The sequence below is a fragment of the Lutra lutra genome, chromosome 4, assembly GCF_902655055.1.
Source record: "Lutra lutra chromosome 4, mLutLut1.2, whole genome shotgun sequence".
Lineage (NCBI taxonomy): Eukaryota > Metazoa > Chordata > Mammalia > Carnivora > Mustelidae > Lutra > Lutra lutra.
Genome location: NC_062281.1, coordinates 64,920,039 through 64,945,125, shown reverse-complemented (window position 1 = coordinate 64,945,125; position 25,087 = coordinate 64,920,039). Strand labels below are relative to the sequence as shown.

At 36.4% G+C, this 25,087-nt stretch overlaps 1 protein-coding gene across 1 annotated transcript in view; it reads left to right on the top strand.

Moving 5' to 3' along the window:
• The window catches only part of C4H8orf34 (chromosome 4 C8orf34 homolog), a 383,506-nt gene that overhangs the window by 232,922 nt on the left and 125,497 nt on the right, over positions 1-25,087 (top strand). The window contains 1 exon segment of the mRNA XM_047728261.1: positions 24,824-24,959. Coding sequence (XP_047584217.1) covers positions 24,824-24,959 — 136 coding nt within the window.

Genomic DNA, 25,087 nt, shown 5'->3' with positions numbered 1-25,087 from the left:
TAGTAGCATCTCTCAGGAAACATTCACACACAAAGTATGCATCTCCAGATGTTTACCATTTATAAGTATTTGAAAAAATGAAAACTATCATCTGTGGTTTCTTACTTTCAATCAGAGTATATCACCAACACCTGAAGGTATTCCTAAGGCTTTCTCAATCAAAAAAAGCAAAGCAGAAAGGCTAATTTTTTTCTTGCCTGCTTTACTGATAGCAAGATACATGTTTCCCTGTGATAAATATTCTTTCTTATAATAAAATATTCAAGATTAATATTGTGGTCTACTGTATTAGTTTACTAGGACTGCCACAAAAATATAGACTGAGTGGCTTAAACAATAGTTATAGAGGCTGAAATTTCAACATCCAGGTCCAAGGTACAGAATTGGTTTCTTCTGAGTCTTCTCACCTTGGTTTATAGTTGACTGTCTTCTCTTGTGTTTTCATGTCCTCTATTTTTTCTGCCAATATCTTTGTAAAATGTCATGTTCTTATAAAGACAACAGTTATATTGGATTAAGGCCTTCCCTATAGAGTTCAGTTTCACTTAATTACCTCAGAAAGACACTATTTTCAAAAATAGTCATGTTCCAAGCTACTGGCAGTTACAACTTCAAGATAAGAATTTGAGCAGACAGGTGCAGGATTTAGCCCATTAGACCTACTTATTTACACTGAGGCCTGAAAATGCAGATTTATTGGAAAGTTAGGAATCATTCCTGGTGCAGTATAAATGAATTACCAAGTCTGTTGAATACCAAAATCTGCAGAATCTCTTTTCTATTACTTCTCCCTTAAAGTTTTTGGCATCAAAGAGAATCAATGAATAGTGTCATTTAAAGGGTAGCACATATACTGAGTCTTGATCATGATTTGGTAAAGTTTATGGTTAAGATACGTTCAAAAGGATATGGTTGAGATGTTCGGTGAGACTCTAATGAATATGAACTGTAAAGCAACTTTGGAAGTCTGGGTGTGGTCAGAATGGTCAATGAAGTTCCTAATGGGGAAGTAAACAGAATTTCTAGTCAAGAAAATAGACAGATGGTAGCAAGCGATACAATACTTTTTATGAATTTAGTCATTCTCTCATTTATTCAACAAGCCTGTTCTATTTTGTACTAGGCAGCGAAGTAGATATTGAGCACAAAAAGAACAATAAAACGTGGCCTCCTTACTCAAGTTTTTCACTGTGAAGAAGACATACCAAGCAAAAATTATAATACCATGTGGTAAAGAGAGGAGTATAATAGCATAGAAAAGAGTAAGCCAGACTGCACTAGAGCAGGGTTAAATGGGTTGAAAGAGCCTTTAAATTATGGGTAGAATTCCTTCAGTGAAGAGGAAAAAAGGATGAGAAGGTGGAGAGAGCACTGGAAAGCTCAGGGAGCTATATGAAGAAAGGCACACTGCTAAGAAACAGCATTGTCTATGAAAGGAAGCTAGAAGCAGCTGTTTAGTGAAGCTAGATGATAGTCAGAAGCAGGAAAATAAATTGAGAAAAGGACAGGGTCTCTCCTCACACATACAGGGCCTCCTGTGACATTGAGAGAAGTTGAGATATGTTCTGTAGTCAGGGAGGGTCTAGGTATGACGTGAGCTGATGTGTGTATTCTCTAGATCATGTGGCAGCTGTTTGGGAAGATAGTTTGCGGGGACAGGGCAAGAAGTAAGGAGAAGAGTTGAAGGCTTTTGCAGTAGTCTAAGTGCTTTAACCCAAGGAATCAGTAGTAAGGATAGAGTGGAACAAGTGAATACAAGACATATTTGGGAAGTAAAACTGGCACACCTTGATGGTCGGTTGGAAGATGGGGATTGGCGAGTTGAGGGTGGGAAAGGAGTCAAGATGGATTCCTAATTTCTGTGTTACAAATTCAGGTGCCCTTTGACTATATGGGGCTCAGCAAACTGGTGATGTTCTTAGGAGTTATTAGCATGTCTGTGATAGTTGAAACCAATGGGACTTAAAAGTCCTTTTCTAGAAGAGAACAGAGAGTAAGAAGTGAAAACTAAGCATGTACCTTGAGGAATCTCAAAATGAAGGCTGCAAAAGGAAGAATTAACAGAGAACTACAAGGGAAACCAGAAATTGGCATGGTCACAGAAGCCAAGGTGTGAAGAGTTTTAAGAAAACTTGGTGATCACTGGTGTCTAACTAAGATGGAAAATGAGTAGGCTCCTTGGGTTGGACATCCGGGAAATCATTGGCTCACTTGAGAACAGTGGTGTGGTGATGCCAGCATCTGGATTGCAATAAATTAAAAAAAAATAATCGTGGGTAAGAAAATGGAGAATACTCTCCTGTATAGTTTGAATGACTCAAGGATCATGTTAAGTTCTTCTTGCACCATTAATATCCTTCTTCAGGTTTGGAGGTCTATGGACCTCAAGGGAGAAGCAGGCCAGATAAATACCAGTTATAGTTCAATCACTAGTTTCCTAGAAGGTGGAAAGTGATGAGATTAAACAACAAACCTGGAGAGGTGGAGCCAGTTGGAGATAAGAATGAAAAGATGTGGGGCACCTGGGTGGCTCAGTTGTTAAGCGTCTGCTTTGGCTCAGGTCATGATCCCGGGGTCCTGGGATCAAGTCCCAGTTGGGCTCCCACTCTCTCTGCTTATGTTCCCTCTCTAGCTGTGTCTCTCTCTGTCAAATAAATAAATAAAATCTTAAAAAAAAAAAAAGAATGAAAAGATGTAAAGAAGGTGAACTGATAAACTAATCAACAGTACCTCCTATTTTACTGGGAATATATGTGATTTCCCAGATTCTTCCAAATGCAACTAGAAATAAAGAAAGACTGGAAGCCTGAGCATGGAAACAAGTCAGCTATGATTATTACACCTTAACTCAGGAAAATGTATGAGAATATAGAATTGAAGACCAATTTCAAGCATGAAATTCTGCATTCAGTATACTTAATGTTTCATATATATGCAATATAAGAGTTTCTAATAAACAGAAATATGTCTCAACATAAATTTTTGTAGGAATTATTAATATGAAGTTTAGATACTTTTAAGAGTTCTGTAAGAGTGGATACATGAGAGAGGGAGGGGGACAGGGAGAGAGTAATTCATGAAACCAATTACATGGGGCAAGGCTTTGAAGAATGTTACTATTTGTGGCACTGCATGTACCAAGAGTTTGGTGTTTACCCTTGTATGTAAATGGTGGTCACATTATTTATGTAGTGATTCTCCCTAATGAGGTACTGCCTAGACGTTTTCTGAGTTATTCCTAGGGGATAATCAAATGTGTGTTAGTGTCTTATAAATCTGTGTTAAGACCTCAGAAATATATGTGATATTAAGGTCTAATGTAATCATATTTGGACTTAGAGGTCATTAAATAGCAAGGCAAATTTTTATATATTCTTGCCTCGATTCACACACTGAGCAAGTCCTCTTAGGTATCTATTAAGCTTGGGAGATGACCGGCTATTAAGCCAGAACTATAGGAGGAGGTAGAATATTGTTAGTGTCCCTTTTTCAATTAACTTAGTTGAGTTAGTTTAACTTAGTTTGACTTATTAACTTAATTTTAGGACACCTGAAAACTAAGAAAAAAGCTAAGTATTAAAAGTACCCAGTGAGGGGTGCCTGGGTGGCTCAGTGCGTTGAGGCCTCTGCCTGTAGCTCGGGTCGTGGTCTCGGGGTCCTGGGATCGAGCCCCACATCAAGCCCCACATGCAGCTCTCTGCTCGGTGGGGAGCCTGCTTCTCTCATTGCTTCTGCCTGCCTCTCTGCCTGCTTGTGATCTCTGTCTCTCTCTTTCTGTCAAATAAATAAAAAAATTAAAAAATAAATAAAATCTTAAAAAAAAAAAGTACCCAGTGAGGACATATTAGTGTGATGTACATTTTATTATGTATGCCAATGATGAATAAATAAGAATTGTTTTGGAAAATTTTGGATCAAAGTTTTGTGGTAATAGTAAATCTTTAGTCATGTCTTCAAGGGTGTGATTTATACAGAGAGACATCAGGGAAATAGCATGAGCTAAGGTGTGGAGATGGAAACAAATAGCAATGTTTAGGAAGAAATGAGGAAACTGATGAGCTTTTTACAAGAAAGATAGAAACAACTACTTCTGTATTTGTTCTTGTTCTTAGTTGTCAATTCAGTTCAGCTGCATTTATTTTGGTAAAAAGAAATTGAAGAACTACTAGGTCTAAGGTAAAGTACCTTGGTATCTCAGGAGGTCTCTCATAAAGCTGAGACTGAAAGCAGTGGATGCATTTTATATGTAAATATCTTTAAGCCTTTCGAGTCAATTACAGTTTTAAACATAAAGTACTCATAGAAGTCAATATATAGCACTATTTTATGTCAGATTGGAAGGAAAGTTCCTAATTAAATTTCTTAGTCTTTAAAATGAAATCAAAATCTTTTCCTTGTATTTTACCAAAATTCATTTTGTAGTATCAACTAATTTATTGATTACTGTAGATTGTTATATTGCTTAGTACCCACTGTTTATAGATTTTTGAGTCTAACAATTTTGATTACAGACGGAACACAAAAATGCATATTAGTTTTGTCTCTGACTTCAATTGTCCACGTACTCACAAACAACAAACAGTAAGCAGAGGCACCGAGAGTAAAATCACCAACAATGAAGTTTTGTACTTCAGTGGGTAAGAAGAGAAAAGCTTTATTGTCAAATGACATTTGTTAAGTTTAATATTTGTTATATTTTCCTGGAAAAGTTCAGAAAAATCAAACTTGTGAACGACAGCTTTGTAAATAAAATATGCTAGTCAGTTGTACCTGTGAAATGAACAAGAGGAATGATGGAAAGTTCTTCCCCCATAGCTTTAGGGAAATAGAATAATCATCTGGTCCCATTCCCAGCTGTGTCTCCAGTTCAAATCCATTTTTATCTTGAACTAATAATGATGCAAGTACCATTTATTGACAGCTATCTATGTGCCAGACACTGTTTTGCACTTCTCATGTGTTGACTCATTTAACCAACATAATAATTCTGAGTTAGCCACTGTTTTTCTTCATTTTACTTATGGGGCAGCTGAGGCTTTGAGATGTTAAACAGTTTGCCCCAAATCACACAGCTGGTAGCGAGTAGGAAGTGTAATCAGAATTTGAATTTAGTAGTCTGACTCCAGAGATAACACTGACCCACTAAACTATTGTACCTCTCCATGTTCTAAAATACTACAGAAATCATATCATGCCCTAGCTCAATAAACCTTTTACTTGTCTGATAATTTCAACCTATATTGCTATTCAAGACATTTCATAATTAATTATCACTTTACTCATCCAATTGTATTTCCCTTAAAAACATTTTACTTATATATACATTCAACAAACATTTATTAAATATATTTCAAGAACTGTGCATGGTACGAGGGAAACAAAGATGAATATGCTATGGTTTCTGATTTTCAGGAACTAAAAATTAATGAGGAACACTGACAAATAAATTAGTTAGTATACTTTTTCCTTCCCTACTTCATTGTTTCTGCTAAGTTCTTTCTCTGTTTGTGTGTCTGGACCTTTTGCTACCACAGTTCCTCTTGTGAGTCATATAGATCTGTTTGAATTAATAAGTCAACATCCACAATAAAATGCCCGTGTTTAGAAATCTCAAATTCCTGGCTACCTCATAAAATGTTGACTATCCCACAATGGACTAACTTTATTTCTAGCACTATTTAATGCTTCATTGACTTGAGTAGGTATTAGTGGATTTGCAAATGCAAAGTATGGTTATTTTTTCATATAGGGAAAATTAAAAATATTGATTATATCTTCCAGAAAGTTGTAACTGTGAGCATATAGCCTAGCTATTATAAATGGGATGAAACATTGATTGGTTGGATAATTGACTTTGAACCCAGGGATTTCAGAGAGACTGGAGGCAAGTAAGAATGGTGATTGTTATTGGAATTAACCTCAAAAGAACAATGAGGAGAAAGCTGTAGGAATTCTTTTCCCATGGTCTGAACTTCTTTTGTGAAGAAAATATTTTTTTATGAGTGTTTCCATTTTTATGCCTTTTTAAATGCTGTTTTTTCATTTGGATCACCTACCCCTTTCTATCTCTCAATTTGATAAAAATCAGTCTTCAAAGCTTACCATAATCTTGTAACCTGAATGTCTCAAACAGGTATTGATTTTCTTAAAATAATTGTGAGGGATGTTTAAAGTCATGTTCTCTTTACTTTTTTTAATAGAATAGCAGGAGTGATGATCAAAATTACACTCCTGAAGTAAATATCTAAGGTCCTTAATTTCACTATAAAGTTGCAATTCATATACTTGTTAGATTTTTTAAAATCTCTCTTTCATTTTTTTATTTAGATATAATTCTTTACCTCTGCCAAAAGTTGAACATCTGTTACTTCGTTCAAAAGGTCAAAATTATTTGGATGAAATTAAGAAATGTAAAATCAGTTTGCAGCTTGGAGGCTTCCTATCAAGCTGGTAGGATGTGAGTGGACATGGTGCGGAAGGGGAAAAAAGATGATCCACATATGTGTCAGTTCTCAAGCACAGATGTATAAGTCAATGAATGAGCAGACAAATATTAAAAAAATAGATAAAGATGCAAAGCAATATATTACGTTTCAAACACCAGGGGTAATACCTTATTGAAATTCAATAGAAATAAATCATGACTGTGAACTAGGGTGATGAGAAAGACTGTGTGGAGGAAGTAACATTTGAGCTGAACCGAAAGGAGACTTTTTTATTGCTAGAGAAACCCTGAGAGGCTTTGCAGATGAGATAAAAATTTGAGTGAGAACATGTAGCCTACGATAAACAAGACATGTAGGAAACAAGGTTTTTATGAAAAATAGCAATAATATTTTGTCATTGAATGAAATTAATTTTTTTTTTTTTTTAGATAGAGAAAGAGAGAATGTGAGTGGGGCGGAGGGGTAGAGGGAAAGAGGACCTTAAGCAGGTTCCACACTCATTGCAGAGCCCAACATGGGGATCAATCTCATGACCCTGAGACAATGACCTGAGCTGAAATCAGGAGTCAGATAACCGACTGACCCACTCACGTGCCCCCCAATTTTTAAAATTTTTAAATTATTTTTTAATTTTAAGTTATGCTTCCCTGTTGCCTTTGACCACAGTGTGGCTATCACCTCATGGAAAAAGAGGTACTGCCTGAAAGAAAGGTTAGTTCTGATTAGTTTTACCTTTTAAAGCTAACTTCCTTGAGGGTAAAGGGATGTAGTCATCTTAAAGCAAGACCTATGGGGATAGAAAAGTATTTTCCAAAGTCCAAAAGGATCCCTTTGCATCTCTAAAGCAAAGCCCCCCAGGTTTAATCATGGATCATATTCATAGTGGAAAATGAGATGTAAAGAAAGTACCCAGCTGACAGAGTGAAAGAGGAAATCTTGTACAATCCTGGATAGTAGGAAAAGATAGACCAGCTTAGGAGATCAGAGACAGATGTCCTGGTTCATCTCTCAGGATACAAATCCCAGTCATGTAGGGTGTAGAAATGTCCAGATGGATTAAGAATGGGGAGGAAGGTGACAAAACCTTTACTCAAAAACCTTAAACTGGTTGATGTAAACTCTGAAAGCTCTTGGGTTGTTGATTTCCCGTCTTTGTTTATGTAGCTAGCAGTGAAGAACAGAAAGGAGAAGAGAGAAGAGGACTAGCAAGATGGCTTCAGAGGACACTTTCAGTTCTCCCTGAGCTCCAGGTCAAGAGGAGGAGACCCAGGAGCTCCTACATGCCCTGGGAGGGACATGGAGGAAAGCTGAGAATTTAGAGTTAGGGAGTTGCCACAGAGAGGGCAAAGGGACCCCATAGCAGAGATGTGATGTCCCAGCATATGCTGAGTCCTGGAGGAGGCTGGAGGTGGGACTCAGAGGATCCCAGAATGGAGGGAGGCTGAATCAGTGGTGGAGGGATGAGGGCCAGTCTCCTAACCATGCTGAAAATAACCCATGTCCCGACCCCAGGCTGCATAAGCACAGTCTTCTCAGTGTCCAGCAAGGAACACAGAGGAGGGCATCGGGGGTCCACACACAGTAGCTGCCTGCTAGCCATCGTCCTGAGGACACATACTCTTCACTCGATACCCAGGTGCCATCTTAGTTGGCAAGAGAGAAAAGCGAAACTTGAAAGAAGAAAAAAAGTCCTTTTGGGGAATTTGAACCTAAATTTAACTATATCTAAGCTAAAAAGAGACTACACTTGTGAAAAAGAAAGTTTAAGCCAGAGGAAATGAAGATACCTTTAAAAAGCAAATTTAAGAGTTTATTATCATCGTTTTCTAGTTTTGTTTTATTTGTCCCTTATGCAAAAGGATGGACCATAGATTACTTATAAAAAAATAAAGAATGCTACAATTTTTTACCCATCTGACTTATAACTAGTTCTGGAACAGTCTGCATATGTTTTGGACACTGTGAATAAACCAAGCCTCCTGGAGTAGAGTGTTCATGTTAGGAAATAGTGATCCATAGACTCAGAAATATATAAATATTTGTCTGAATGTGGGAACACCAATACATTGAAGCTGGATCTGGAAATATATTCAATGTGTTTTATATGAAAAAGTGCTTTAATTTCAAAAGTTCCAGAAGATGAAACACAGAAATGTTGGATGAGTTTTCCTCTGGCTCTGGCTTTCTCTAAGCTATGGCAATAGTCCATCCTGGAGATTCTGAGCTAAGATAGTGTGACATGATAGGTCATATGATGCTTTAGTCCTCCAGCTGAGTGTGTGTGTGTGTGTGTGTACGTGTGTGTGTTTGGGTATGTGTGTGTACATAAGTTTGTATGTGTGCATTTGTATGTTCATGTGTATATGAGTATGGGTGTGTGTGTCTGTATGCATGTATACATGTGTCTGTCTGTCTGCATATATGTGTACCTTCTATGAAAAGCTGCCACCGGCTGACTCTATTTTTTTGTCAAAATGTAGTCATGAAAACCACACACTGAATCTGAGACTCACAAAGTAGATCATATTTTTTCCTACCCAAATGATGTTATAATTTTGGTTTAAATTTAAGATACAGCATCAAATCCTAGTTGTAATAAGAACTGCAACTACAAAGGGAAAATTCAGTTGCTACAAAATTTTATAATAATTTAAAATAACAAAAGTACATCATGAAAGTATTAACTATGGATGAAAGTATTATATAAAATAATTATAGGCAGAACTCCAATATACTATGAACTGTATGTAAAATACTCTACATACAACTTAGCTGTTTGTATCATAAATTTGACCAAATATTAAATTATGGTAGCTATTCAGCTTTAATTCATAATTTTACTCGCCATTTTGAAACTGGGAAAACACTTTAAGGAAATATTTGAATGACCAGGTGTCTTAAAATAAGGTTGGTTGAAATTTTAATTGTCTTATATATTTTGTTCAACTAATCTTCAACTAATTAGTTCAACTAATCTTCAAGTCAGGTTATTTAATGTAAAACTACCCACTAAAGTAATTCTTTCAGGCTTCACTAAGAATTTCATTCTAAATAATTTGGAGAAAAGAAAAATCACTTGAATGTTATATTTGTTATCAATAGCTTTATAACAAATTACCATATACTTACAGTCTCCTAACCATGCTGAAAATAACCCTACACTTACAGTCTTATAATAACCTGAAAATAACCATACACTTACAGTCTTAAAACAATACACATTTATTATCTCACAGTTTCTTTAGGTCACATATCGGCCCAGCTCAGCTATTTTGGGGTTTCTTACAAGGTTGTAATCAAGGTGTCAGTCAGGGCTCCTGATGCTCAACTGGGAAAGGATCTCCCTTCAGGCTGAAAGCATTGTTGGCAGAACTCTGTCTCTCAAGGGTTTCTGACTGAGGACCTCAGTTCTTACTTGGGTGTTGGGGTGAAACCACACTGTGTTCCTTGTCACATGAGCCTCCACAACAGGGTGACTTATTTCATCAAAGTGTGCAAGTCAAAGGAACACAAACAAACAGTAACAGTAGTGCTAGCAAGATGAATGTCACGTTTTTAAAAAACCTAATCACACAAGTGATATCCAATCAACTTGGTTTCATTCTACTATTTAGAAGATAAGCCACTATATTCAGCCATACTTGGAGGGGAAAGGATTATACAAGGGGATAAGGAACTAAAAGCGGGGATTATGGAACATTTTAGAGTCATCCTGACACAGATGTGTTCAGCATTATTAACCTTATGTAACTTTTCTTGTTTTCTTTCTCATATATGGTGCTCTTGAAGGGCGAAGAAATCAATGTTGTGAGTGGAGAAAGGACCAGAACATATGTGCTTTTTGCATTGTTCATCCAGCAGAGTGGTAGGATAAGGAATGATACAGCCGTAAGATTTGTGCTTTTGTCATACTAAAAGACATTGTAATAAATGGTCATGGCAGAAACGATTTCATAAAGATGATGAATCTCAAAGGGAAATGTTTGTTTTATTAATCATGGTGTTGAGTGAGGACAGAAACTGAGAATAAGTTCAGTTGTGCTCTAGAAGGACTGTGGATAAGGCTGTAGTTAGGAAAGGTGGGAGAATCAGAAAAGATGGGATGCAAAATCTGGAGGAGCCTTAGGGAGCAAAAACTGGTAAAACACCTAAAACCTTTAAAGGTGGTTGGGGCAAGTTTTGCTGTTCAAAATTCAATTTACTCAGGATAGGTAGTCAAGGATGCCTGGGTGGCTTAGTAGCCAATCTGCCTTTGGCTCAGGTCATGATCCCATGGGCCTGGGATCAAGCCCTGTGTTGGGCTCTCTGCTCAGCTGGGAGCCTACTTCTCTCCCTCTTTCTGCCCCTCCCTCCCTTCCACCTTGTGCTTGCTTTCTCTCTCTCTCTCTCTCTCAAATAAATAAAATTTTATTCCTTTAAAGCAAAAGATAGATAGTCAAGAGACTCTCTCTTCCATAGTCTTATGAAATTTTCAGGAAAAATATCCATTGGATATCATTTGGAATGAGGGTGTATGATGAGATATGTTGGTGAGATTGGTGTTACGGTAAAAGCAGAGTAGCACCTGCAGACTAAGCCATCTTTGTGTAACATAGAGTTAATCAGCAATGTAGTATGAATAGAGTATCATGCTATGGTTGAGAAAACATCACCTTAATGTTCAAATCCAGGCTGCACAACATATCAGCTGTGTGACCTGATCAAACTAAAGTCTGACTCAATTGTCAGAATCCATAGGCTTAACTTTGGCCTACACTATTGTTTAAACTCCCAAAGCTGCTTAACCTCCTGGCAATATTCAGTTTTCTTATCCCTTCCATTTTATTCATCTAAGGTACCTGCCTGTAATACAGCTAAGGGAAGAAAAGAAGCCTTAGAGCAGGGGTTCTCAGCTTCAGCACTACTCACATTTTGGACATTATTGACACTCTTGGTGGTGAGAGGATGGCCTCTACCCACTAGATCCCAGTAGTATCCTCCACCCTCTCCCCCTCAGTTATGACAACAAAAAAATGTCTTCAGACATATTCTGATGTCTCCTTGTAGAGGGAGGTGGGGGCGGGGATGAATTGCCTGTTGCTGAGATCGATTGCCTTACAGGGTCCTTGGGTAGGGCAAAATAAGGTGTAACATCTGAAAAGCATATCAAAAAGAGATTAAAACATAACTGACACTGAACAAATGATAGTTTTCCTCTAAACATTTTATATTGGAGAATAGTATCATACATGGAATTAACTTGATACAAGTTTATTGAAACACAGAAGGTAAATAATGCTATGCTAATAATAATTTATATGAGCACTGATTTGGGAAATCATTTATTGTAGACATTTATATGTATATATAGAAGCTGACCCTCATCCATGAAGTCAAACCAGTCAAGCTTCAGTTACTGTCTCTCCCAGTTAATACCCTGTGCCTTGGGGAATTGCTTCACATTTTCCAAGGGACCTTATCTGTAATATACCTTAATTATCAATGAAATGGAATAACAATGGCATGGATATGGTTTGGGGATGATTCATTCACTCATTCATTCATTATATACCTATTGAGCATCTATTACATTCCAGGGACTGTGCAGGAAATATAAGACAGTCTCTACCCTCCTGGAAATTTATTAGTGGAGAATCAAGTGATGAACAAATAAATATAAAATGTACTTACAGAATGTAACAAATGTTCTGGAGATAAGGAAGGATAAAAAGAATAAACAATGATCAATGATGCTCTCTTGGATAGAATAGTCAAGGGAGTCCCCTATTAAAGGTCAGTATTTGAGCACAGCAGTATGGTCATGTCTAGGGAAAGGGCACCCAGGTAGGAAGCACAGTAATTCTAGAGACCCAAAGACATTAACATTCTTGGGTTGCTCAAGGCACAGAAAGAAGCTAGGGTTGTTATAGAAGAAGTACATTGTATAAACAATTTGTATATTTTTTTGGTTTTTATATTTTTTCTTATCTTGAAATATCCATTTTTAGTAAACTCAAACATTTATATAATACAGGATATGAGATGAGTTCTTAGGTGATGGCCATGACACATGACATGTTATAAAGAATAGTTCCATAGAGGCAACTATCCAAGAAAATAGAACAAAGTTGAAAATGGTCTTGTAAAATTTCATTTGGGGTAGCAGTGTTTTGCGGCTTGAAGTGTAAAGGATGAGAACAGAATGTGAATTCCAAGAAAGCAGCATAGAATGGAAAGAGAATTTATAGTGTGTCAGACAGGGTGGCAACATCTTGTGGCATGTGGCTCCCATCTTAGTGATGGGAAAGGTATGTCTTGTGCTTGCTTCTTGCCTGTGGCACACCACAAGGGAGAATGAGCTGGCAACCACAGCCAAAATACATCAGTAGCAATTTTAGTATATGGGCAGCCATGATCTTTTTCATTTTCCTAAAATTTGATTCTTTTAAGATTCATTCTGAAGGACCAAGTATAAAACAGCATTAGAGAGTGTAGAGGGAACAGGAAGAGGGGTAGCTTTGCTACTTAATGCTATTATTGGATTAACCGTATTGAATTTAGAAGTCCAACAAATATGACAAGCATGATGATATACTTCTTTATCTAACTTTGAAAAAGTTCTTAAATGTGCATTTAGTTAGCTAAAATTTGCCCAATTGAGAATAGCCCATGATGAGAGGAAAAATCTCAATATCACTAGCATGAAGTTGAAAGAGGGAGTAAAGCAAAGCACAAAGGATTTACCGTGGAGCAAAAGAACTCTACAGTGTCAAGGATCTTGTGAAGGAAGAATACGATCAAAGCTGAAGACTTAAGCAAAAATGAAGATAGAATATAAGAAAAGAAAGAGGAAAGGAGGATTGTGGTGGAAGATGTCAATGACCTAAGACAGGTTACAACTGAAATCCAAGATAAACTAACAATGAAATCTGAGTTTAATCACAAATATCACAGTAATTTACTTTTGTGTATTTGTACCATGTATATAAAGTAAACTGACTTCAGTTTAGTAGAGTCAACTCTACTAAAAATAAGTTTAGAGCATGGACACCGAAAATTTAAGATTTTATTTATTTATTTGACAGAGAGAGATCACAAGTAGACGGAGAGGCAGGCAGAGAGAGAGAGAGAGGGAAGCAGGCTTCCTGCTGAGCAGAGAGCCCGATGTGGGACTCGATCCCAGGACCCTGAGATCATGACCTGAGCCGAAGGCAGCGGCTTAACCCACTGAGCCACCCAGGCGCCCCTGAAAATTTAACTGCTAGTCTTAAAACTATAGCAATTAGTGTATAAATTTATCATCCTCTCTCCAAAGGACTTATTCTGAGTTGGCAAATTATATTATCAATGCAGAAACACTCATCAAAATGAGCCTGATTAATAATCATGGTCTGGATCAAAAATCAAAATATCACCAAATATGGCATAGGGTATATACATTAGGTAGATGGTCAAAGTTCATTAGTAGTCAACAAATTAATACGGTGTGCATAGGGACTTTTCAACATAGGACCTTATTTATTTAACATAGAACCTGTAAGAACATAAAAATTATTTTTAATAGGGTTAACAATTAGTTTAAAAAAAAAAAGAGTAGATGTTTGTATGTTGTATCACCCCTAGTGGCTGAAATAATATTTGCTATAACATAAGGGTGGCTAATACAGCCAACAGTCATTCTATAACCATTGAGATGAGAAATGCCTTCTCACTCTTGAGAGATAAGAATTACATGAGTGCTTTAGCCAGAGACACATCTCAGGGAAATTAAAATGGAATAAATACACTTTTAAACAGTAGTAAAAATGATAATCTTTTGTAAGATTTTTGTGGTGATTTATATATTTGAAAAAATTACACTGTTTTACTCATCACCTTATAACAATTGATTTAATCCCAGTCTTTCAGTTTAATCAACCTTTCCCTCTGACCTACCTAGATACCGTCTCTGCCTTGCCCGTGTCTACACCTTTCTCCTGGCTTGCCTCACATTCTGTTTTCCAGTTGTATTCCTGAAAACCTCTACCCCTAAGCTTTTTGCTGATCTCCTGTTTGAGCCTCACCCTCTATCCCCCAAATTCTGTCCCTAATGCTACTCCTCTGATTCAGTCTCTAGTTCTCTGTTGTCCACAGTGTGTCCTCACTTCAATTAGGGCTATAACTGAGCTTTCACTTCTATCAGGCCATTGTGCTTATATAACTTTACCTGACATGAGTCCACATGCCTGGAATTTCAGTAAGTTCGTGGAAGAGAATTGTTCACAATCTCTATTTGTAAAACCTTCCAAGAGTGAAAAAAATTTCGGGGAAAGCCATTATTTTTTGTTGTTGTTTGCACAATATAATCTCTTGATTTGTGGTGGGTGAAAATTAAGAAAAATAAAGATACACTGATACAGAAACCAGACTTTGGGTAGTGTCTGGATTTGAATTTGCTAGAAGCAGTAGTATTTTCTTGCAGACTGGAAAGAGAAAACCACTCCCAGATGTCTTAATTTTTCTGACTAACAGAAAAGCCTTCACAATTTACATCATGATGGGTTCAATTAGCACAAGTCTTGTAATTCATTTGCAATCTAAGTGAACAAATTCTAGCCTAAATTTTTACAAATGTTTGTGGTCATGATGTGTTTGGCTCTTGAAGGTCAAAGAAATTAAACAGGAACTGGTAGCTAGCAAAGATATCTCAGGAAGTTTCTTACTCTTTTCAGTTAATAGTAGAAGATACAGAAGACATGTAAACTTAAATTTCTGTAAACATTTTCCCTAACTTACTGGTCTAATCACTTTCTTTGTTTATTGATCTCATGTGGTCAAGGAAAGTAAATATTCTGCAACCTGCTCTCTCTCATGTTATTAAAGAGGGAAACCAGCACAGCATTTAAATTCCACAAGAATTTTTTTTTCCAAATGCAATTCTAAGTTAATTTTTTTTTAATTAAGGTCATTCTAAAAATTTACAGCCAGTAATTTTTGATATGTTTATTTTTACTATTTATAAATCTGGTTAACTTGTACTATTCTGATGTACCAAGAAAGAATGCTGAACTCATATTTCAGTCATGATTTTAGAAAGAGCACCCATAGAAGCATGGCCTTAACATTTTTCCTATACCTTTCAACCAGAATTTGTCCCAGCAAATGCTCTCCATTTTTTCTTTCCTTCTTATAAGGAACTATAGCTGTTTCACATAACAAAAAAAATTTTCATAAATATTTTTATTTAAACTTGTCTAATTTCTTATATACTTTCTCAACATTTATTTTTAATAATTCACTCAGAATATATAACATCTGCTTAAAATATTTGACCAGATCAGCACTATCAACGTAAATCAACAAACCAATTGCAATGCAGGAAAAAACTGCCATATAATTCTTATGTAACCCTTCACTGAATCACTGTGAAGGGATTTATGTTTGGAAAGCGTTTAATTTTCGTTGTAAGGTTCCCAGAAACAGATGTGAAAATTCACTCATATCCCACATTGTCTAGCCTAAGCAGCTGTAAATTATTTCATGGATTACACTTGAATGAAATGAAAGTCTTGAGATGACTGCATCTAGGCAGCTGTTAGTTCCTTAAATTAAATCAAAACAGTTCTTTGCTTGATTAATTCTTGGTTTAGATTGCATAAAGATGAAGTGCTCACAGTCTTTAGTCATAAATTAGTTCATTTTTCTCAGTAGTGTCCCTGTGAGTCGAAGGTTGCCACACAATTTTACAGGCTACCTTTAAAAATAAATAGCTGTGTTTTCTATGATGAAAAAAAAAACAAGAACAAAAACCAAGTTTGACACTCTCTTTTACAATACAATATTAATATAATGTATCATTTCACCTGTAGAGAAACTTAACATAAGAACTGACCCTGCTTGATTTTAACTGCTAGGCTAAGAACTGTGTCTGCTTTTCTCCCCCATGTGGTCTCTTGCTTCACTTCACACTCTCTTCCTAGCCCTAGACTTGAGCTTCTGTTTACCAAACATCCGGTTGGATATCTGGAAGACAGCTCATCTCAGCACGGGCCAAACCAAAGGTATTCTCTCTTCCTATACGCTCCAAAAAGCTAGTGTGAAGATACCTGCTAGGATTTCACTTTCAATCGCGAACCCTATTGAGTCTTCCTCTAACATGACCTTCTAATGCATTTCTCTCCTTTTCCTTGTGACTTCCTTGCTCTAGGCTTCAGAAGCTTTTACATTCTCTCCTGATAAGACACTCCTTCCTGCCTCATCTCCCTGTTTTTGGTTTTTTCTTTTCCAAAGGACTGTTGGCAAGTGCAACCAATGTATTCAGAAACCCGTTTTAGAAAAGCCAATTCCAAGTAAAAGATCAGTTTGTCAAATAATTAACTGAATTTATCAGATTATGCTGAAGTCTTCCCTGGAGACTGGTGCCTTTAATAAAGTCTCACAGGAACTCAGGGGTATCCTCTAAAAAAAAAGTCCTATAGTCAGCAAATATCAATGAATACCCTGTGCTAGACACACTTCTGAAACACTGAGATTATGATAGGAAATCAGAGAGACTTCATTCCTATCTTGAGGTATCAGAAAAGAAACAATTTTTTAAAAATAAAATTGCAGGGGTGTATGTATGTTGTCTTTCGTGTATATGTGTGTGTGTATATTCAGGATATATATATATATATATATATATATATTTATAAATATATTTTCATGTAGTGATAAGGGCTATAGTGATAAGGGCTATAAGAAAAAAATAAAGCCAGATAGCAGGATAGCAAATACTGAAAGTAAATAATCTTTTGAATAGAGTCAATGAATATGATTCTATTATTCACAGAAATATTATTCTTGCATATATTCAGTAACCGTTATTTGCATCAATTTAAGGCATGTTAATTTAGTCTAAAGCTATAAGACATAGCATAGTTTAATTTATTTGAAAATATAGTTTTTATTAATATATTCATGAACTATATGTTCTAGAATAGCACTGTCCAATAGAAATACAATGTGAGCCACAAACTGGGAGCAACATATGTAATTTTCAACTTTCCAGTAGTTACATTAAAAATATGAAAAAATAGGTAAAACTAATTTTCATAATAAAATTTATTTAATTCACTATACCCAAACTATTATTATTTCAACAAGTAGTGAACATAAAAGTTATAAATTAGGTATTTTGTATTATTTTCTTAATACTAAGTCTTCTAAATCCTGTGTTTACTTTACTCTTAACAGCATATTGTAATTCAAACCAGTCATTTAAGTGCTCCATAATGACACGTGGCTAATGACCACTGACCTGGATGGCACAGTTCTATAATATATTGATTATATAAACTATATCAAATACATTCTTGATATTTATTTGCATGTACAATTGTATATTCTTATGTAAGAACATATTAATGAGAAATGCATTTCTAGCTATGAGTAATATATTTATGAACTTATTCACTAAATATGATAGTTCAATGTATTGATTTCAATGAAGAGTATTTTATCAAGATTATATATTGTATTACATATAATATATATATATTATAGAGATTGTAACAAAAAGAATATTTGTTCAAATTATAGAGATTGTTCAAAAAGAATATTTCTAAAAATTTTTATAACTTTAGAAAATTGTTTATTTTAATAAATATACCTACAGTTATCCTTTTAAGACATAGATTTGATCACTTTATCACCCTTCATTATCTGAGGCTAAGCTCTTTTCCAGTGTTGCATCCTGATATCCCTACGCATTTCAGGTTATAGTCAAAGAGCTATATAACATTCCCCAAAATACTATGTACTTTTAAATCTTGTACATTTTCCTGTTCTTCCATCCTTCCAAAAGGTCCTTTACCACCTGTTCTGGTCTATATTTTTTACTCACTTCTTACTTAATGTATTTAGCTTTCTAATAATTCCTTTATCAAAGAGATTTAAGTTAGAAAACTGAAAATATTCTGTATAATTAAAATAGGGGACACCTGGGTGGCTCAGTGGGTTAAAGCCTCTGCCTTCGTCTCAGGTCATGATCCCAGGGTCCTGGGATGAAGCCCTGAATCCCGCATCGGGCTCTCTGCTGGGCTCTCTGCTCTCTGCTCCCCCTCTCTCTCCACCTGACTCTCTGCCTACTTGTGATTTCTATCTCTCTGTCAAATAAATAAATTTTAAAAATCTAAAAAAAAAAAAAAAAAGAATCATGAAGTTCTCTGATGAAAAAATGTATTCCTGATTGCTTTAAAGAAATTTCTTGTTGCCTAGAGTCTCTCCTTAATAGACTGAATTTGTATCTACTTTCCACAAAGATGGTATATGGTCTATCAACTTTATCTACAACACCGGGCTGCCTATAGTGGGGGGAATATCTTGGAGAATATTTTATTTAGGAAAAAGCCCCTTGGGGCGCCTGGGTGGCTCGGTGGGTTAAAGCCTCTGCCTTCCGCTCAGGTCATGATCGCAGAGTCCTGAGATGGAGCTCTGTATCCCGCATAGGGCTCTCTGCTCGGCAGGGAGCCTGCTTCCCTTCCTGTCTCTGCCTGCCTCTCTGCCTACTTATGTTCTCTGTCTCTCAAATAAATAAACAAAATCTTTAAAAAAAAAAAAAGAAAGAAAGAAAGAAAAAGGCCCAAAGGGAAGGAAAAAAAGAAGGAAGAAAGGAAAGATGGAAGAAAAGAGGGAAGGAAGGACAAAAGAGAAAGAGGGAGGGAGGGAGGAAAAGAGTGAGGGAGGCAGAGAAGGAGGAAAGGAAGAAAAGAAGAAGGAAACATTGATATCATTCATGTTCTTAGATTCTAAGTTTTCTATATTTAGAAAATGTGCTCGGCATTTCTTCCCTTGACTTATCCGGTATTGAAAATTCCTTGGACAGGATCTTTCTCAAATTCTTTAACTTGTTTTTCTCTCTCTCTTTCAGTTTGTGTAAATTTTCCAAATATTTTTTAAGTTTAGGCATTTCTGTTTCCTTCTTTTGATTTATTTAATCCTAGACACCTGCTCACTATAATAAAGTTGTTAAGGAAATGGAGCTATGGGGACCTAGCTTTGTATTTTTTTTTCCTTTGCAAACTAAACATAGATTATTAGTACTCTTTCAAGACTAAATAGGATGCCGGATTCTTTCTAGTTGTTTCACCCTTTAAAGCTTGAGGAGTACTCAATAGTTTTTAGGAGCTTACTGACGTTCTGTGGCAGAACAGATATTGGTAAGGAATGAAAGGTTGAGTATTTCTCAGGGTAAGGCTTCTCTCAAGATTTCAAAAGCCAATTGCACTGCCATCATCACAGCTGCATTGGACAATTCACAGCTGCATTGGACAGTTCACAGCCACCACAGCTGCTGAAGTATTTCGCTTACAGCACCCTAAAGTCTCCAATGAACAAGCAAGTAAATTCTAGCAGTCTTCTCACTCTAGGTTTCCCTTTTTATCCCACACTATGATAGTTATTCTGAGCTAGAAAAAAAAAAAAAAAAAAAAAAAAGATGATAACCAGGCGTAAATAGGGTAGTTTGGCTATCTTCAAAAGGCCTTAAGAAATACCCCTCTTGAATTTGCAAGTAGAAAGAGAATTCGGGCAAGGAGATTCTACCATTTGTTGGGGGAGGAGATGGGGTGGATGGATGGCCTGAGTATGTTTTGATTATAAGTTGTTGGCATGGGGAAACTGGAGGTAAGCTAACTTGAAGCATTTGGTTTGGAGAGCATATTTGACTTTCTCTGATTGGTTCTGAGTTGGAAATGGAGTTAAAGGAGGAAAGCGGGCCTTTATGAACCAAGTCCTGAATGTTTGGGGGCTAACTGCTGCTGAGGCTTCCCTGGTCGATTCCAACAGAGGTTGTGAATAGTGTTCTAATATCCTGTATGATCTTTCCACTACCTCTGTTCAGTCTCTAAGTCCTCTCTTTTAGTCATTCTCTCCTCGTGGGAAGTTGGCCAAAAGATCTGTATCTTCAGTGTTTGATGATTGTTCATTTGTCTCCATAATCAATTGTATCAAAGAGTTTCTTAATCTTTTTGATGTTGTATCATCATGGTGATCATCTGATAAAGAAGTGGCTGATAAAAGCATTTAAAACTTGCACTAAGTATTATGTATTAAGCTGGTAAAGTTAAATGAACTGGTATCATGACTACTGTGACATAAACAAGAATAATTAAAAGTCCACTTATGATGCTTCAGAACCAGAAACCTGAATGTCCAACCAAGGCCAAGAGAATAATTCCACAGGTCATAAAGATCCATCTTACAGAGCCATATAGCTTTTTTCCTTATGATGATATATAGCCTTCTCTAACTTAGGTATTTCATTGGGCCAAGTGTAGCAAGAAGTCTAAGCAATGGCAGAGATACCATCATGACTAAGTGCACAAGAAATTTAAATTGTCTATTACTACTCTTGCCAAGGAATGGAGATTAATCTATATTCCATCTAGATTATAAGTGTATAATTTTATAACTTCTGCCAAAGTTAAAATGACACCTGTCTTACAGTCTTTTGTTTGTATGATTCTTACAATTGGAAACACTGTTTTGATTGTTTGTATAAATTCTGAATTCATAACCTCTTAGGTCATGTGCTTGAATAATGAAGGATAGCCTCATTTGGGAGCTTGTGACTCAATTATAATTTCCAGATTTGATGATTTATAGAATTAGAGTGTCTGTGTACAGATAAATTCTGTAAAACCATTCTTAATGTGCATGAGATAATTAGTGAGACAAGGAACACTAGTTATTCCAGCTGCAAAGGAAGTAGTATCTGGTAAGAACACATGGATATCCAGAAAAAAAGGAATTATTCATAACGTGAGGTTAGAACAAAGGCCTCACATTGCCTGGCTTATGTCTTTGTATTTCTTTTAGTCTAGATGACAAATAATTGACCCCTCGATTTAAGAAGGTCCCTCTCTTTTTCTGTAAGAGAGGAACACTAGCAGAGTCACAAATTAATCTGTTTAAGGTCATTTGTCCCTGTAGGTACAAGTGAAAACACCATTGGTTGTAATTCCCTTTGATCTCATTCCCATAGATTGGAATTTCCCTTAGATTTTCGTGATTAGGGTCTAGTGAGGAATAACATGTCCAGCAATCAGTAAGCTTGAAGGTTATTGCTAGGATAATCTGAGATTGGTGTTATTATGATTATGTTCTAATCTAATTTTAGTAAGAGGGAAATAAAAGAAAAAGGGCCTTTAGGCATGGCAATAATGAGGGTCTCTAAAAAATGACGAATGATTATAAGTCAGCAGATAAAAAACAAAATAAGAATTAGGCAGGGGTTTTGATCCAACATCTTGTGCAGGAGCTGTCCACCATTTCTGATGGATTATTCTAAAGTTGAGTCTTGGGTCATTGTCTACTGGGAAGATCTGCTGCTTCTAAAGAATCTCTGAGAATCTTTAGATGAGATCCCCTATTAGGCCAGCCTTCCAATCTGGTTGATTCCAGATTGCTTCTTTCATCGTGAAATGTGAACCCAAGGACTTATCAGGGAGTGTTACTTCTGTATCTGATGTTAACACTGACAGAGTCCTTTCCAATGAGGCTCAAGAGCAGTTTTTCCCCAATATATCTTCCAACAGATGAAATCTCATAGCTGAATATCATGAAGAGGCCATTTAAGAAGACTATTTGAATCTACCCTTAACCTGTAATATTTTGTGATGTCTGTGTACATGAGTATAATATCACAGGTAAAATCCTTAATCATGGGGGCCTTGCAGTTACCAGTTCACAGCAAAGCAAATAATGTATACCTGGAGGAGCAGACCATACTGCTTTAAGGGTAGGTGGGAGTCCCTTTGACTAAAAGAGCTCAAGGGTTCTGAAAGCTTTGTTAGTTTTATTTCAAGGACATCATTGATTCTTTCCACCTTTTCAGAACTTTGTAGGAGGTAAGAGCAATATGGTTTCTGAATAAGGGGTAATACCTTACAAAGTTCTTTAATAGTATTTCTTGTGAAAGGTGTGCCTTGGTCACTTGATTAAAAAAAAAAGTTTATATTCCCAAGGTCAGAAAAACACAGAATTGAGCAGATTTTTAGCAACTGTAAAGACCATAGCTTTTCAACAAAGAAATGTTTCAACCCATCCTGAAATTCTATAGACATACAATAACTAAAACAGAGAAATCTCATGGAAAGTAGAAGCCATGTAAAATCCATCAGAAGGTGTTCAAAGGGCCCTTGAAGCTTTGGTTTCTGGCCAGGTCCCATATTTACAGCTTTCCTAGAATTATGCTGGTGACAAATCCATGTAACTTAAAAAATACCTCACCTGGCTTTTTAAAGTGTACCAGCCATGTAAATTTAAGATAATAACCAATTTATCTGTACTATGATGGGTAGTGTGATGGAGAAATTCAGCTAATATACCTTTGAAATCATCTAGTGCCACCAAGCAGTTGTCTTGAGAGTACCAGAGATTAGGTAAATGAAGCTAGAGCCACATTTTTTTTCCATTTTATGTTTTTCAAAACGAGGGACTAAATGTTGATATTTTATAATGGTCTCTTTGAATTCCTTTACGGATTTATCTTTTGAGTTTAGATTGGATCAAAGCCTTGGTTAAGGCCATTTGTTTGGCAAAATGATCTGCTAGAGATTATTTCCTTTAGCTCCCATATTTACTCTGTGGTCTTTTGTCTAGTTGACAAGCTCAAGTAAGTGTAATCATTCTGTCATCTAGACTAATTTTACTTCACATGGAGGATTGCATTCCAGAGTCAAGTTTAAATTGGCGATAGCATCTTCTGCTCCATTTTGAAGTTTTGAGGTATGATCTATCAACAAATAACATTAGGCCAGACTTCTCCATGGGAGTCCTCAAAAAAACTGAGTGGGGTATAGTAAGTAAGTTCCCTAATTGAGCTAAGAAAATTGTGAGGTTCTCTTCTTCTGGTAGGGGCAGGAGAGGGGCATATCAATGTGTTGCGGTGGTAAATAGTAATGTGAGGATGAGACACTAACAGAATCTCACAGAAGCTAATTAGCTAGCTGGAAAGTGCCGTGTTCTCAGAGAGTGGTAATGTCTGTGTTGTATGAGGGACACAGATCCATAAGATCAAGAGAGAAGGCTATATAACCAGTTGAGCAAAAGCACCAAGTTTTGAAGGGATGGTTATTGCCTTTATTTTTTTTTTAAAGATTTTATTTATTTATTTGACAGAGAGATCACATGCAGGCAGAGAGGCAGGCAGAGAGAGAGGAGGAAGCAGGCTCCCTGCTGAGCAGAGAGCCCGATGCAGGGCTCGATCCCAGGACTCCGAGATCATGACCTGAGCCAAAGGCAGCACCTTAACCCACTGAGCCACCCAGGCACTCCTGGTTATTGCCTTTAAAACAAGGGGAAGAAGCTTTTACAACCAGGTCAAGGTGGTGAGTTTTTATGACTCCCATGAAACTGAGTTAAAACTCGATGGGCTTGCCCAGCTTGCTCATATGCAAGTAGATGAAAAGATTTTAGCTGGTATTGTCTATGGAAGGAGTCTATTGACAAGTCTTCTTCAGATATCAGAAAGCCTATTTATGACTCACACTAAAAGTTGTCACAATCTCAGGAAAATATGATACTTGTTTGTTACAATATCCAGTTAAACCAGAAATACTCTTGATTGTTTTGTGAAGGGTCTAAGATGTTTAGATAGTCAATAGCCTTGTCAGGAAAGAATGATTTATCTCCTTATCTAGGTTATAACCTCAAATAATGTATTATGTTTTGGCAAGATTATAATTTATCTTTTTGAAACTTCATGTCCCTCTTTTGGTAAGGATAAGAACAAATAAATGGAATCCTTTTTACCAGAGTCCTTGCCCTCAAAATAAAACAGGAGATAACGTACCTATTCTATCAGGACTGCATTGCAAGGGAAACTTATCCCCACATGAAAACAAAAAGGAAGGGTTAAGAGTAAAAACAGAGAAGGCTTAATAGAGGTTGTTGCATAGGGAAGTGTCAAGGCAAGCTAATTAGAAACAACTGATCTTATATAATTAGTTTGGAAGTCTATATGTGTTTCTTTGGTTGGCTCTGAGTTGGAAGCAAAGGCAAAAAAATAGAGAAGCTGTCAGTCATTGACCAAGTCCTCACCATTTGGGGCTAATTACAGCAGAGATTTTGGTATGGTTTCTCTGAATGCTCACAGAAAGGTGGCCGGTCCACGTTCTGTAGTCATAGATGATGGTCTGCCCATTGTCTAAACGGATTCAGCCTCTCATCGTTTTTCTTCTGTAAATCTTTCCTTACATATGCCTCCAGCTACATCTAGGAATGATTTGAAAAATAACTGATACATGAGGTAATATTTTTGCAAGGCAGAAGTATAATGGTTTACTTAACTACTAGCAGATACCTTAAAACATGCACTTTTCTTATTAATTCTATTAGGGCTAATTTTTTCTCTGCAATTGTTTATGTTGTTACAGAGGATCTTGATGATTTAAGAATGGAGGGAGTAACTACCCTTGTACCTTCTGGGAGCAAATTTAACCAAGCTCGCGCTACTCACCCTGCTGAACCTCAGGCCAAGGTCACACTGAACATCTGTTCAAGGTGTGCCAGGTAAAACAAATAATAGGTATAGTATATATAAACGTAATCTTAATTTTTAAAATCTAAGATTTTGATGCAAAGGGTGTTAACTCCTGTGTTAAAAAAAAAAAAAAAAATCATTTCCTTCAAAAGGTCTT